The sequence below is a fragment of the Sander lucioperca genome, chromosome 4 (genome assembly GCF_008315115.2).
Source record: "Sander lucioperca isolate FBNREF2018 chromosome 4, SLUC_FBN_1.2, whole genome shotgun sequence".
NCBI classification, from domain to species: domain Eukaryota; kingdom Metazoa; phylum Chordata; class Actinopteri; order Perciformes; family Percidae; genus Sander; species Sander lucioperca.
The window spans coordinates 42,410,909-42,425,841 of record NC_050176.1 but is presented as its reverse complement, the minus strand read 5'-3'; the positions used below and the strand labels follow the sequence as shown (position 1 = coordinate 42,425,841).

Sequence of the window (14,933 nt, the reverse complement as noted above, 5' to 3'; positions counted from 1 at the left end):
AGACAGACATGAGGTTGGTGATGACATCACGTAGAGATGAGACCAGCGATGACATCACATAGAGATGAGACCAGCGATGACATCAGGTAGAGATGAGACCAGCGATGACATCACGTAGAGATGAGACCAGCGATGACATCAGGTAGAGATGAGACCAGTGATGACATCAGGTAGAGATGAGACCAGTGATGACATCAGGTAGAGATGAGACCAGTGATGACATCAGGTAGAGATGAGACCAGTGATGACATCAGGTAGAGATGAGACCAGTGATGACATCAGGTAGAGATGAGACCAGCGATGACATCAGGTAGAGATGAGACCAGTGATGACATCAGGTAGAGATGAGACCAGCGATGACATCAGGTAGAGATGAGACCAGTGATGACATCAGGTAGAGATGAGACCAGTGATGACATCAGGTAGAGATGAGACCAGTGATGACATCACGTAGAGATGAGACCAGCGATGACATCACGTAGAGATGAGACCAGCGATGACATCAGGTAGAGATGAGACCAGCGATGACATCACGTAGAGATGAGACCAGCGATGACATCAGGTAGAGATGAGACCAGCGATGACATCAGGTAGAGATGAGACCAGCGATGACATCAGGTAGAGATGAGACCAGCGATGACATCAGGTAGAGATGAGACCAGCGATGACATCAGGTAGAGATGAGACCAGTGATGACATCAGGTAGAGATGAGACCAGTGATGACATCAGGTAGAGATGAGACCAGTGATGACATCACGTAGATATGAGACCAGCGATGACATCAGGTAGAGATGAGACCAGTGATGACATCAGGTAGAGATGAGACCAGTGATGACATCACGTAGAGATGAGACCAGTGATGACATCAGGTAGAGATGAGACCAGTGATGACATCACGTAGATATGAGACCAGTGATGACATCAGGTAGAGATGAGACCAGTGATGACATCAGGTAGAGATGAGACCAGTGATGACATCAGGTAGAGATGAGACCAGTGATGACATCAGGTAGAGATGAGACCAGTGATGACATCAGGTAGAGATGAGACCAGTGATGACATCACGTAGAGATGAGACCAGTGATGACATCAGGTAGAGATGAGACCAGTGATGACATCACGTAGAGATGAGACCAGCGATGACATCACGTAGAGATGAGACCAGCGATGACATCAGGTAGAGATGAGACCAGCGATGACATCACGTAGAGATGAGACCAGCGATGACATCAGGTAGAGATGAGACCAGCGATGACATCAGGTAGAGATGAGACCAGCGATGACATCAGGTAGAGATGAGACCAGCGATGACATCAGGTAGAGATGAGACCAGTGATGACATCAGGTAGAGATGAGACCAGCGATGACATCAGGTAGAGATGAGACCAGCGATGACATCAGGTAGAGATGAGACCAGCGATGACATCACGTAGAGATGAGACCAGCGATGACATCAGGTAGAGATGAGACCAGCGATGACATCAGGTAGAGATGAGACCAGCGATGACATCAGGTAGAGATGAGACCAGCGATGACATCAGGTAGAGATGAGACCAGTGATGACATCACGTAGATATGAGACCAGTGATGACATCAGGTAGAGATGAGACCAGTGATGACATCAGGTAGAGATGAGACCAGTGATGACATCACGTAGAGATGAGACCAGTGATGACATCAGGTAGAGATGAGACCTGAGAGTTCTATTAGACCACACAAAACTAAATGTCCAGTATGGTTTGAAGTTCTGTTGACCAACCTATTCACTGGGTCCTTTTTGGGGGAAGAAAGCCACTCTCCACTCAAATCACATCAACCAGGGGTTCTCTGCAGAGAACCGCCACACGCCACATAAACAGTTTTTTCGCCACATAAACAGTTTTTTCCCCTCCGCCACTAGCCTTATTAACAAGGCCCGGAACCCCCCCCCTGACTCTCTCCATACTACTCCTCTGGCTCCTCATGCCACTGTACCTACTCTGCTGTAGCGTTCCTTTTTACTACTGTTTAACTTATTTTACTATTTATTTAAATTTATTTTATCGTTATTAATACATACTGTGTGTATATGTTTATACTTATATTGTTTATATTCTTTTTATCCTTCTTATATTTGAATGTGTGACATGCTCCAACAAAACCATGACAAATTCCTCGTATGTGCAACGTACTTGGCAATAAAGCCCTTTCTGATTCTGATTCTGATTCTGATTCAGGGACCAGATATTGACCCTGATGTGGCTGAGATAATAAGGGAGGATGAGGATGCCATAATCAATATCAGTGTGTCTTTTGATGGCACCTGGCAGACAAGAGGCTTCACGTCCCACTACGGCATTGGTGTGTGCATCGACATCCTCACTGGGCTGGTGGTGGATGCTGAGGTGCTATCCTTCTGCTGCCATAGTTGTACCCTGAGAGAGTGTGCTAGGCGAGATGGTAAAATTACGCAGGAGGAATTTGAAAGCTGGAAGGAGACTCATGTAGACTGTGCTAGAAATTTGTCAGGCTTAAGTAAAGCCATGGAGCAGCCAAGAGGATGTGGGCCAGGTCTGTGTCTCAACATCAGCTGCACTACACAGAGTTGCTGTCAGATGGGGACAGTGCAGCATTCAAGGAGGTGGTTGCGCTCAACCCATACCCTGGACATGAAATACTTAAGCTTGAGTGCATAAGTCACGCTCACAAGTGAATGGGAACAGCGCTTAGGAAACTGAGCACTGAGCGTAAATTAGGGGGCAAAGGTCAGGGTAAGCTCACTGCCAAGAAATGCAAAGCCTTGCAGAATTATTACAGGGGGGCTGTAGGTTCACTGGATCAAATGAAGTATATGGGCAGGTCTCCTCCACTCTGTCTAGTGATGAAAATCCTACACACACTAGGTGTAATCCATCCTGGTGTTGGTACAGGAGAGCAGAGGAGAATGGAAAAAGCTGGGACTGTAATTTGGGAGGATTGAACAATTATTATAGGTTTTTATAATTGCACAATCCTCCCTTATTCACTGGACCAGTAACTATATAGTTGAGGCTACTGTACATACTGTACATTCATGAAACAACAGGGAGAGGATACCTCAATGGTTTTTGACCTTATATTTTGCTGGTTGGAAATATCTGATGAATACACTGTGTTACAGTCATGTTTATAGTGTGCATTAAATGTATCACTTAATTATCTTTTCAAGATGTTAGAGTCCAATTTCTTCAGAGTCTTTCTTATCTTTGTCCATATAGGCCTACTATGAAGCAAAGCATACAATAAATAAAGAAGGAAACTGCCTCTGTAAAAAACAAAAAAAGTGATAAAAAATGTGGCAGAAGCGGACCGACTGAATGATGTATCTAAAAATATACATTTACGAACTACTGGTCTTAAATGAAACCATTTAAGGAGTTAGGCTAATTATTTCCACAGAAAAACTGTTGTCCACTTTGCCTGAAAAGCCAGCAGTGGGAGTAAATATATTCCTTAGGTAATTTTTATTTTATCCCATACGAGAGAGAGGGACAGAGTGAGTATGTACGCTTCACAGCATTGTAGATTAGTGGTTGTAATTGATTTTCATGGTACATTTCCTGCGTAACATTAGTCCTCTGCTCATTTTTAAGGCAAAGAGTACAACTGCTCATTTGTGCAAATAATTAGTCTAACTTCTTGAATGGTATGGCGGTTTCAGTTCAGAGCAGTGGTCAGTAAATGTATATTTTTAGGATACTCGCGCATTCTCTCGGTCCGTGATCACTGTTTCATTACAGCGGCTGTGTTTCTTTTTTACAAATGTGTTTCACGTTGTCATAACTCCATATGAAGCTGCTGCTCATTCTGTGTAAAGAATACACAATGCATATTCTCCATTTTAGCATCAGTAAATCTGTGATCGATACCGTGGTCTATTTAAGAAAGCCGTGAACGTGCACTTATCCAAACTATGTACACCTGGCTTGACATAGCTTCACCTTCTCATCCTGGCTCGGCAAACGTACAACCGATTAAGACGCAATGAGCAGATCATATGAAGTCAAGCTGTGCTTTTTCACTTATCCTGGATTTCTTCATTCTACTTTTGTGCAACGCCCCCAGGGTTTAAGAAATGTACCAGCCACCTCACTGATGGTTAGAACTAAACAAGCTCTAAAATGGTAATTACCAACAGCAAAAAGCAACATCTGGGTTTTGGGACATGAAACAAAACACTTAAACTACTCAATAGGCATGATGGGAAATGTGGGCTGTTGCTACAATAAGTTATGCTTAACAGGACATTAAAGGCATACTATGTAACTTTTCCCTCTTCGGTACCCCTACAGGTTGTCTCATTGGAAAGAGCTGTAGTTCCAATGAGACAACCTGTAGGGGGAGTTCTTTCTGACTAGGAAGAATTAAATACAGATATCTGCAATAAATATCCAACCTTGCTACTAAATGTTAAAACGGCCACTTATACTATTTAAGGATTTAAATTTAGTTTTGACTAGTACAATCAAAGTTGTAGATATCTTGAAAAACAATTGCTACAAGTAAGAATGTTATTATATTATATCTTTAATTACCATTCTGACTAGTTAGAATATAATTTTGACTAGGAGAAATGCTATTATAAATATCTAATATGTAACTACAGATAGGAGTGTGGTTCGATTAAATGTTAAAACGGCCTGCCATAGAACCTAAGACATTTTTCCTGTTTTCATCTATAGTTGTTCTGCAGAGCTTCTTCTTGCGGGTAACGTCTGACAATAACAATAACTTTAGTTTTCTATGTTCTAAGTTGACCTTATTGTTTAAAGCCACATTTCAATACTGACAACAAATGTATAATCTCTCTGAAAGAGTCAAACAACAATAACTGATAAGTGCAGGGTATTAATTTAAACATCTGAACATTTCCTGAGAGCTGACAGCCTTCCTCATGTCCAAGCACGTCTCCATGACTCCCTGCTACACTGCAGCAGCAACAACAGGCCTCCATGTAGACCACTAACTGGTGTTGTGACACAGAACGACCACTAGATGGATCACAACACAAAGGAATGATGAGACAAAGTTACTGTACTGCTGCCACGCTGACCACCAAACACTCCTGATACATGAGAGTGAACACACTGTTGGTCATGTACAGAATAATCACTGATGATGGACGAGGACAACCAACAACCTCACATATGTTTTCCTTCAGGAGGAAACTCCATCTCCTCCATCTTCACCAGTTTATAAAGAGAAAATCTACTGGTTTCAAGAACTTTCTGGAAGTCTCATTTTCTTGATTCTCGTCTTGTTTTAACAGAAGTTTATTTCTGAAAAATCCCTGAAACAAAGAAATCTGGTGAACTGGTAGAAGTAGAATTAACTCACATGTTGTGTTCCTCTTTTGAGAAATAAACTCAATTGCCAGTTTATTAGGTACACCTGCTAAAAGTAATGACGTCTAATACAACATACTACAGTAAATCAAACTAATATCAATGAGGGTAGACTAAATAACAGAAACAGGTCAGAACTATAGTAACATATCTAAAACATTCTTAGTTTACACATTACATTATAGCACTTCTATTAATAGTAATAGAAGTGCTAAAGTATGGTAAAATAAAAATACTATATTGCTGCTACAGAGGCAGATGTTTAAAAACCTTTATTTTCAATCTTCATGTAAACTGTGTGGATGAATGAATGAATCCAGCAAAAGACTTTACATACAACATGAGAGCAAACAGGAAGTAACTCTCTTTATCTTTGATGATATTTTTAACTCCCCAATGTTACATATTCAATGTGTGAAAATACCTATAGTTACTGTGTAAGTATATATTTTATTTCTTGATATTCTGAAACTGATGTCTTGTTGATGATACATATTATATTTGTTGTACGATTTGATGCAACGTTGCAGATGTGTGTGACGTCTCTCTCTTTGTGTCCAATAAACTATAAACTAAACTCTTCTGGTTAAAATAAAGCTGAGGCACATTAACGTTTCAACACACATAATAAATCATTAGTTATAGCATGACCTTTGCTCCATATCAACCAGACAACATCCTGGTATTTCACAGTAAGAGTGCACATGAGAGGGAGGAAACAAACCACAGAGCTGCAGTAAGAGGAGGAGCAACACTGGAAAGAGGAGAGCTACAACGTCACACTCCAGAAATGAAAGTTAAGTTTGTCAGAGTGTCAGCCACGCTGCAGTAGAGACAAGACTCTGTTTCTCTCTGAAAGAAAAGTCAAACTGACTTCATCAGGTCTTTCTCAACAACACAGCAGAGTCTCTGCCAAACACTGGTGAGTACAGCTGATCAGATTTACACTTTCAACAACCAGGATTAACACTAAACTTCAGCTCTACTCACAAAGGAAGTTCCTCTCTTTTAATTACTTGTGAAATTTTTAACAATATAACTATGGCTGTTTGTCTGCAGGCCCACTATACAGTAGTCCACTTTAACAGCTTTAAACAGTCTCTCTGTGTCAGTTCTCAGGACTTTAGGAACTGGTTACTGATCGCCTCCTACACACTACTTTCTCTATTTCCTCTGGCTGTTTCACAATAAAAGCTTTCCACCAGAGAACCAGTGGAAGGCTTTTAATGTGAAGCAGCTGGAGGAAATACAGTACAGTAAGCAGAGCTTTGTTAGCAGTGCTGTTCTTTAATAAAAACTGGTCTACACAACAGGGTGTGGACATATTCTGTGCTGTTTTATCAGAGTTCCGCTTCAGCTTGCCGCCTCACTTTAATGGGCTTGTTTGTGCACAGCTCGGTGCAAGTTAAAACACTTCTGTCAGGGCTGGCCGAGTACTGAGACAGGAAAAGGATTCTGGACCCAAAGTGCACGACACGATAGGACAGATGCAGGTGTAGAATTCATTATAACAGCAAATAATCCCGGCTTACGTGAGTCTTTAAGAATCCAAACAAGGTAAAAATTCCAAAAGTAGTAACTGGACTCCACTATGGCATCAAAAGGTCCAAGATTATTATTATGTTATTATATTATTATTATAAGATTATTAATTTTTACATTTCTGAGGAACTTGGGATGCTTAAAAACTTGCAATACATGTCAGAACTGGCGAAAAATTCAAAGTTCTGCAGTGTTTGAGGTAGGGCTTGGCCAGCGGGCTCCATAGCGCTCCCAAGCACACACCAGGGCTGGGATAAAATCAGGGCTTTAAAATAACTTTTTTGATCACCAGGCAACATGTTACCAGCCAATCAGATTTTCCACTAGCCAAGTTTGTTTTTTCCTAACTAACTCTACTACTTAATTTCAGCTCCTCTGGTTTAGCTTGTAATTGATACCAGGCACGCTAGGCACGTAGCCAACGGTGGTATGACACGTCATGACAAAGTGTTCATGGGAAATGTAGGATTAGAGCTACAAGCAGTGTTGCCAGATAAAGATTACGTTTTCAAGCCAAAGACACACAAAACCGGCCAAATGTCTTGGCGCAAAACAGATCAATGTGGAAAAATGTCTGCAGTCGGCCGATTCAAAAAGACACTTCGCTTCATCCATCACCGGCCAAAATTGGCTCGTAACTTTAAAATGTTACACGCCAAAGTTAATTTTCACGCGCATTTGGCAGGTTGGCGGGTGTCAATTTAAAGCCCTGGATAAAATTCCTTTAATTTTACAGGAAATGTGGTTGGATCATTGTTCTCATCTTTAAGAATATATTAAAATGTTTTGATATTTTTAAATTTTGACAAGGGTCAGCCATTTTGGATTACATGTGTTTATTTTCATGTTTGAGGTCTTGAGGATGCACAAAAACTTACAATCTTTTACACCCATATTCAAACAAGTAATTATTTAGATTTGATATTGCAATTGGGCTTAGGGTGCGTCATGTTGGCTCTACAGTGCTCCCAATTACTTTTAGCCTTTGAACACGTTATTGACGCCCTTAATTCATTGTTGACACCCCGACACGGAAACTCACAAAATTCAACACCTCATAACATCAGAACCTGTGAATGTTTCGAGAATATTCAGCAGCGGGTTCATGCTTTAATAGCGAGCTTCATAGCTTCCCCCTAAAGTATGAAAGGCCTTAGTTCGAAAAATGTTTCTCTCATATACAAGGTTTTATGGATCTACATTGCTCACATTATTTCGGACATGTTTTCAAATTGCTCTCATTAGCTTTGTGCATTTTTCATGTATTTTAAGCAAACATTTTCGACTTCCTCCTAGAGGGGTTATTGGATTTGTTTCGTATTTTATTTGTATAACCCTCCGAATAATGTGACGCTGATTTGCGAAGGATTAGTCAATACCTCGAACGATGTTGTCAGAAGTCATGTGCCAACATGCCATTTTAAGGTCATTTACAAGTATGGAACTGTTAGAAAGGCCTCTTTGTAGATTCAACACATCAATCTGAAATTGGGTCAGCAGAATCTCAAGACCTTCACGGTGCCAAATTGGGAAGCTTCTATGTTACCTTACAACATTAAATAAACTGTATTTTGAATGTTTTCTTTTATTCACACCATGTATAGATATGGCTGCTGTGAGCATTCTGCAATCTGAAGATCAGTTTCTGTGCTCCATCTGTCTGGATGTGTTCACTGATCCTGTCACCATACCATGTGGACACAACTTCTGCAAAAACTGCATCACTGATCACTGGAATACCAATGACCAGTACCTGTGTCCCCTGTGTAAGGAGGGTTTTACCACCAGACCTGATTTGAGGGTCAACACTTTCATCTCTGAGATGGTCGCTCAGTTCAGACAGTCAGCTCAACAGAAAGCCAGCAGCAGCAGCTCAGAGCAACAAGTGTCCAAACCAGGAGAAGTTCCCTGTGACGTCTGTACTGGAACCAAACTGAAGGCCCTGAAGTCCTGCCTGGTGTGTCTGGTCTCCTACTGTGAGACTCACCTGGAGCCTCATCTGACAATGTCAGGCCTGAAAAGACATCAGCTGATCGACCCTGTGGAGAACCTGGAAGACAGGATGTGTACGAAGCACGATAAACCTCTGGAGCTGTTCTGTAAGACCGACCAGACATGTGTCTGCATGCTCTGCACTGTTTTAGATCACAAGATGCATGATGTTGTTCCTCTGAAAGAAGGATATGAAGGAAAGAAGGCAGAGCTGGGGAAGACAGAGGCTGAAATTCAGCAGATGATCCAGAAGAGACGACTGAAGATTCAGGAGATCAAACACTCAGTCGACCTCAGTGAGGAAGATGCAGACAGAGAGATAGCAGTAGGTGTTCAGGTCTTCACTTCTCTGAAGGAGTCTGTTGAGAGAGGCCTGAATGAACTCATCGACACGATCAAAGAGAAGCAGAAAACGACAGAAAAACAGGCCAAAGCTTTCATCAAAGAGCTGGAACAGGAAATCTCTGAGCTGATGAAGAGGAGCACTGAGGTGGAGCAGGTGTTATGCTCTGAAGACCACCTCCATCTTCTCCAGAGTGTCCAGTCCCTAAACATCCAACAACCTCCACCCACCAAGGACTGGACAGAGGTCAGCGTCCGTCCATCATCATATGAGGGGACTGTGGTGAAAGCTGTGGTTCAGCTGGAGGAGACACTCAGTAAAGAGATGAAGAAGCTGCTTGAAGCCGAGCTGAAGAGGGTCCAGCAGTATGCAGTGGATGTGACTCTTGATCCTGTAAATCCCACGGTAAATTGGCTGGTTTACTAACAGGGAGGGACTAGAAATCCTGTCTGGTTTTTGTATTTCAAGAGCGAATTGCTCCACAATATGAATACAGATTGATCACTTATTTTGTTGGTAACCGTTGTTGTATAATCACAATATTATACTTGAGGAGGCCTACACGTCAGTAATTTCGGACCTCGAAATTAAACCCTCTGATGTGGCTTAAACAAACGTCAACGTTAAACGCTGATGCAGTTTTAAATGTTTTATTACCACGAGTTTACAGACGTCTCTGCTGATTGAGTATCACCTGACCTGAGCCGAGACATATTCATATTTGCAGTGCGTTTATGTATTTGGTTGTGTTGTGGTATTTGCAGTGCGTTTGCTGAATGCTGCACATGTGTTGTCAAATTAATGAAGTTGTTTTCTTAATTTGCTTGTGTTTTGTCTATTTGCGTGTGTTTTCTTAAGTTGCAGGGCGTTTGCCCCTGTCGGCCACCGTACGAAATAGCCCGACAAACAACGTATAACTTTGCAGTGTCTGAAATATGAGACCTGCTGTCTCGTCTCCAATGTGTTTCTATGGGGTTCCAACCCGTTCTCATTCCAAACTCGTAAAATAAGGACGTTTGGACAGTAGCTGTCAGCGTCTGATGTGACGAAAAAGGCGTCTTTCAGCGTATTTGTGTAACGCACCGGGGAGAGCAGCAGTTAGAGAGGATTTAGCGAGTAGTATGTAAGGGCGAATTTCCGCGCAAGGAGGTTGGTTGGGGGGGTGGATGGGTCAAACAAACACAGGACTTTCACCCAGGAGAGCGGGGTTCGCATCCCGCTTGTCACGCTTGCTATAGTCGCTTTTTATTTTCCTCCCACATGTCACAGAACCGTACGCCCACCCACGACCCTTTCCTAAACATAACCATCCCGTTCTTCCCGCGTGTCACAGAACCGTACGCCCACCCACGACCTTTTCCTTAACATAACTGCGTCAAAAGGGACGGCAATAGTCCCGACCAAGCGCGTTTACTTATAGCGCTAAAGGAGACTTTTAGCGTCAATAAGAACGACAAAGGCACCTGACCAAGCGTACATATTTTACGAGATGAGTGTGAGAACGTGTTGGGGGTTCGCTCAAACCAATCAGCGCACAGCTCATCTAAATATTCATGAGCAGACCATATTTGGAAGAAAAGCTCTTGTTCCAAATAGAGCCATATTCACAGGGTAGTTAAGGGCCTAATAAAATAGCATTCTGGCAATTTTCAGCCCAACCAATGTTACATACCCTTTTAGGAGACCTTAAGGAACAGTGTAAAATACCCTATATAATCACTTAATCACCCCTTTAATGCACCAATTTACGGTGGAAGTACCTGTTATTTAGTCTGTACTAAGAAAAAGAACACAGATGACAATTCAAAATATATCAAAAATATAATGTAAAGTGTGTTGTTGCGTGTCATTGGGCATTTTTAAGTGGGTATATGGAAATCCTGGAACTTTCTTAGTGGGTATACTGCGTATTACGTAGACTACACCACTGATTTAAAGTGTTTAGACATAATGGTTAATAATCAAAACACTTTGAGAATATGAATGGGATTTTGACTTCTGGAACCACACTGTTGCTCTTATTTTGAAAGAGCCGGAAGCTGTTGAGCGGAACAAAGTTGACGGTGTTTGTGATGCTGAGGAGAGAGCATCCTCCGCGGCAGGTCTCCACACAGGCAGGCCGTGTGTTTAGGGAGATGTGATGTCAGAAAGAAGATCTTTATTATTGTTATTACATGTGATTTTATCACCGTGAGTTTGAACCGTTTTCATCCTGAGCTCAGCGATGGTGGGTTTCTCCGAGAGTGGTGCAGTGTCGCCCGGACACAGCAGACACGGACAGGGCTCTGGCTCCGGCAATAACGGCAAGAAAACGTCGAAAAAGTCGCGAACGAAAAGAGGCAAACGAGGCAGGAAAAGGAGGAATAAAAAGAACAACAGGAACAACAGAACACCGCCGCCGTATTTCCCACCGGAGGTAATTTAGCTACCGTTCTTTAGCCCGGGGATTAACGGGGACCTCCAGCTAGCTAGTTGTGCTGCAGCAAACCGTAGCTTGTTTCAAGCTAATTACTGACACATTTAGTTTACACCACATTAATAAAATGTATCTAACATGGCGCCAGAATACTGTTATTGTGAGCTAGGCTTTATACAGGAGTCCCTACAGCCGATATCTGCTGTTCTCTTGTCTGGAGAAAACGTCACGCCAAACTCCATTACAATATATGATAATTAAAGAGGATTTGGTCTGAAATGTTAAAGCATAAATGTCAAAGAAGTTGACTGAATACATTTTCTGAAATAATAAAGACCAATTAATAATTCGGCGTATAGCTTAGTTAGAAGAAGCAGTGTTTGCGTTACTATTTTTTGCTTTCAACTTTCAACACGTAAAGCTATGTACAGCTGAGTTATTAGGTGGAAGGACTCTGGAATTACAGGGCAAACAGTTGTGTAAACAGATATTCAGGCAATTTCACTGTATGCCGAATTGACAAGGTCATCTCTTTGATGTAGGTAAAGGTCCCAGTCAGTCATTATGTTTTTGTTAACTTTCCCATCATCGAAACAAACTTTAAAGTGCAAGAATAGTTAATGGTATCTGGTCGACATATTTTCCCTTGGGCGCGCAGCAAATGTGCACGTTACTGCTCACACAAGGGCCTGTGGTGTTAGTGCAGTTAGCTAAAAACACATTTTTCTCACTTACCCAAGTGATATTTAACATATCTTTTTCGACAACTGTATGAAATAGAAAGCTTTGGCTTATTATATTATCACTGCTATGCTATAACGTTATCATAGTAAGTGTTCTGGTTGGTGAGACAGAAATACCAAGGTTCCTGAAAATTAAAAACAGAGCATGTAATAGGAGTGTTGTGTATTCACAAAACGGCTTGAAGTTGTCAGGCACCATGCCTGAGCAGTTTTACATGTATATAATACTCATTTCCTCCAGGGCAGCATTTCAGGCTTCAACCCCTGCAAATGTCAAAGTTAAGGAAGTCTTTATAAAGTCCCTGGACCTACAGCATGTCTCATTTTAATTCTCAGGATTGAAGAAGAGGTGGACATGTTTTCATCTGACTGTATGTCACCTCTCTGTAGCTGTGGATGGATTAGGGTGCAGACCTGTCAAGTTCTTCCACACCAGACTTGAGTTCCTTATAGAGGAGGCTTTGTGTCGAAACAGGAAAGAAAGAAAGAAAAACTGTTTGTCTAAAATGTCGTGTGCTGCGACTTTAAGACTTCTCTTCATTAGAACTAAGAGGCCCAAAACCAGGAAGTACAGAAATGTACACTAAAGCAGTGGTTTTCAACCTTTTTTTGAGTCGTTCCCCCCCCCCCCCCCCACACACCTCGAAAAGCGACAGCTGCAAACCGGTGCAAACTCCAGCCTCTGGGCATGTTTACGGTGGCCGAGACGGTTCAACACAAATACTAAAGCCACAACACAACACAAAAGCTACAGCACAAACACAAAAGCTACAACACAACACAAAAGCTACAACACAAACACAAAAGCTACAACACAACACAAAAGCTACAACACAACACAAATACAAAAGCTACAACACAAACACAAATACAAAAGCTACAACACAAACACAAAAGCCACAACACAACACAAAAGCTACAACACAAACACAAAAGCTACAACACAAACGCAAAAGCTACAACACAACACAAAAGCTACAACACAACACAAATGCAAAAGCTACAACACAACACAAACGCAAAAGCTACAACACAACACAAACACAAAAGCCACAACACAAACGCAAAAGCTACAACACAACACAAAAGCTACAACACAACACAAATACAAAAGCTACAACACAAACGCAAAAGCTACAACACAAACACAAATACAAAAGCTACAACACAAACACAAAAGCCACAACACAACACAAAAGCTACAACACAAACACAAAAGCCACAACACAACACAAAAGCTACAATACAAACACAAAAGCCACAACACAACACAAAAGCTACAACACAAACACAAAAGCTACAACACAAACGCAAAAGCTACAACACAACACAAAAGCTACAACACAACACAAATGCAAAAGCTACAACACAACACAAACGCAAAAGCTACAACACAACACAAACACAAAAGCCACAACACAAACGCAAAAGCTACAACACAACACAAAAGCTACAACACAACACAAATACAAAAGCTACAACACAAACGCAAAAGCTACAACACAACACAAAAGCTACAACACAACACAAATACAAAAGCTACAACACAAACGCAAAAGCTACAACACAAACGCAAAAGCTACAACACAAACACAAAAGCCACAACACAACACAAACGCAAAAGCTACAACACAAAAGCTACAACACAACACAAATACAAAAGCTACAACACAAACACAAAAGCTACAACACAAACGCAAAAGCTACAACACAACACAAACACAAAAGCTACAACACAAACGCAAAAGCTACAACACAAACACAAAAGCCACAACACAACACAAACGCAAAAGCTACAACACAAAAGCTACAACACAACACAAATACAAAAGCCACAACACAAACACAAAAGCTACAACACAAACCGAAAAGCCACAAAAACGTGATTATGCGATCGCATAATTCAATGCATAAATCAGCCATGCCAAGTCCGCATATTCATTTTTTTCAAATACGCCGCACTTTCGCCGCATAAATTGCCGATTTCCGCGCAAAATATGCGGACCTTGAATGATTTCATAATCCCCGCATTTTTGTTGCAAAACAGTCACATGTATCTTAGCAGAAAGTTGAAAAATGTTGCGTTTACTTCACACAAGAGCAGCCATTTTCCCCTGTTGCCATGGGAACGTTATGAAGTGACGCAATTACGCGACGTGAACATCATCGAAAATCTGCAAACCCCGCGATGAAGCCACGATGGAACCAGTTTTAAAAAGTTCCCGCAATTTCATCGCATCAAATTGCAAACAAAAGCTACAACGCAAACGCAAAAGATGTCAAAAGCATCAGGCGCTAACCCCATTCCTGATTGGCCACATTCAAATCAAACGATTATGACGCGATGACGCCTGAACGGGCGACTGGGTTGTCATAGTTACTCACCCAAAGTGGTCCATGGGGCGTTCCTTCTGGTTGCAGCGTGCCGTTAGAGGAATGTTGTGCCATGTGTAATCTGTGGTGAAGTGTCCTCATATCTGTCTTCTCTCTCTCTGTCTCCAGGCTGAAGAAGGAAACATTGAGTACAAGGTAA

The 14,933-nt window shown here is 41.6% G+C and overlaps 2 protein-coding genes across 2 annotated transcripts in view; both read left to right on the top strand.

The window, feature by feature from the left end:
* The first annotated feature begins 5,877 nt into the window (after positions 1-5,877).
* LOC118494927 (tripartite motif-containing protein 5-like) lies at positions 5,878-11,382 on the top strand. Its single transcript, XM_036000614.1, has 5 exons — positions 5,878-6,286; positions 8,511-8,845; positions 9,104-9,375; positions 9,436-9,646; positions 11,272-11,382. Exons 2-5 carry the CDS (start codon positions 8,513-8,515, stop codon positions 11,380-11,382), a joined length of 927 nt encoding a protein of 308 aa, XP_035856507.1. The 5' UTR covers positions 5,878-6,286; positions 8,511-8,512.
* The window catches only part of gtpbp2b (GTP binding protein 2b), a 17,546-nt gene continuing 13,862 nt past the window's right edge, over positions 11,250-14,933 (top strand). Inside the window, exons 1-2 of the mRNA XM_031301149.2 lie at positions 11,250-11,657; positions 14,903-14,929. Of these exons, the coding sequence (XP_031157009.1) occupies positions 11,466-11,657; positions 14,903-14,929 (219 nt within the window). The 5' untranslated portion in view covers positions 11,250-11,465. The remainder of the gene's footprint in view (positions 11,658-14,902; positions 14,930-14,933) is intronic.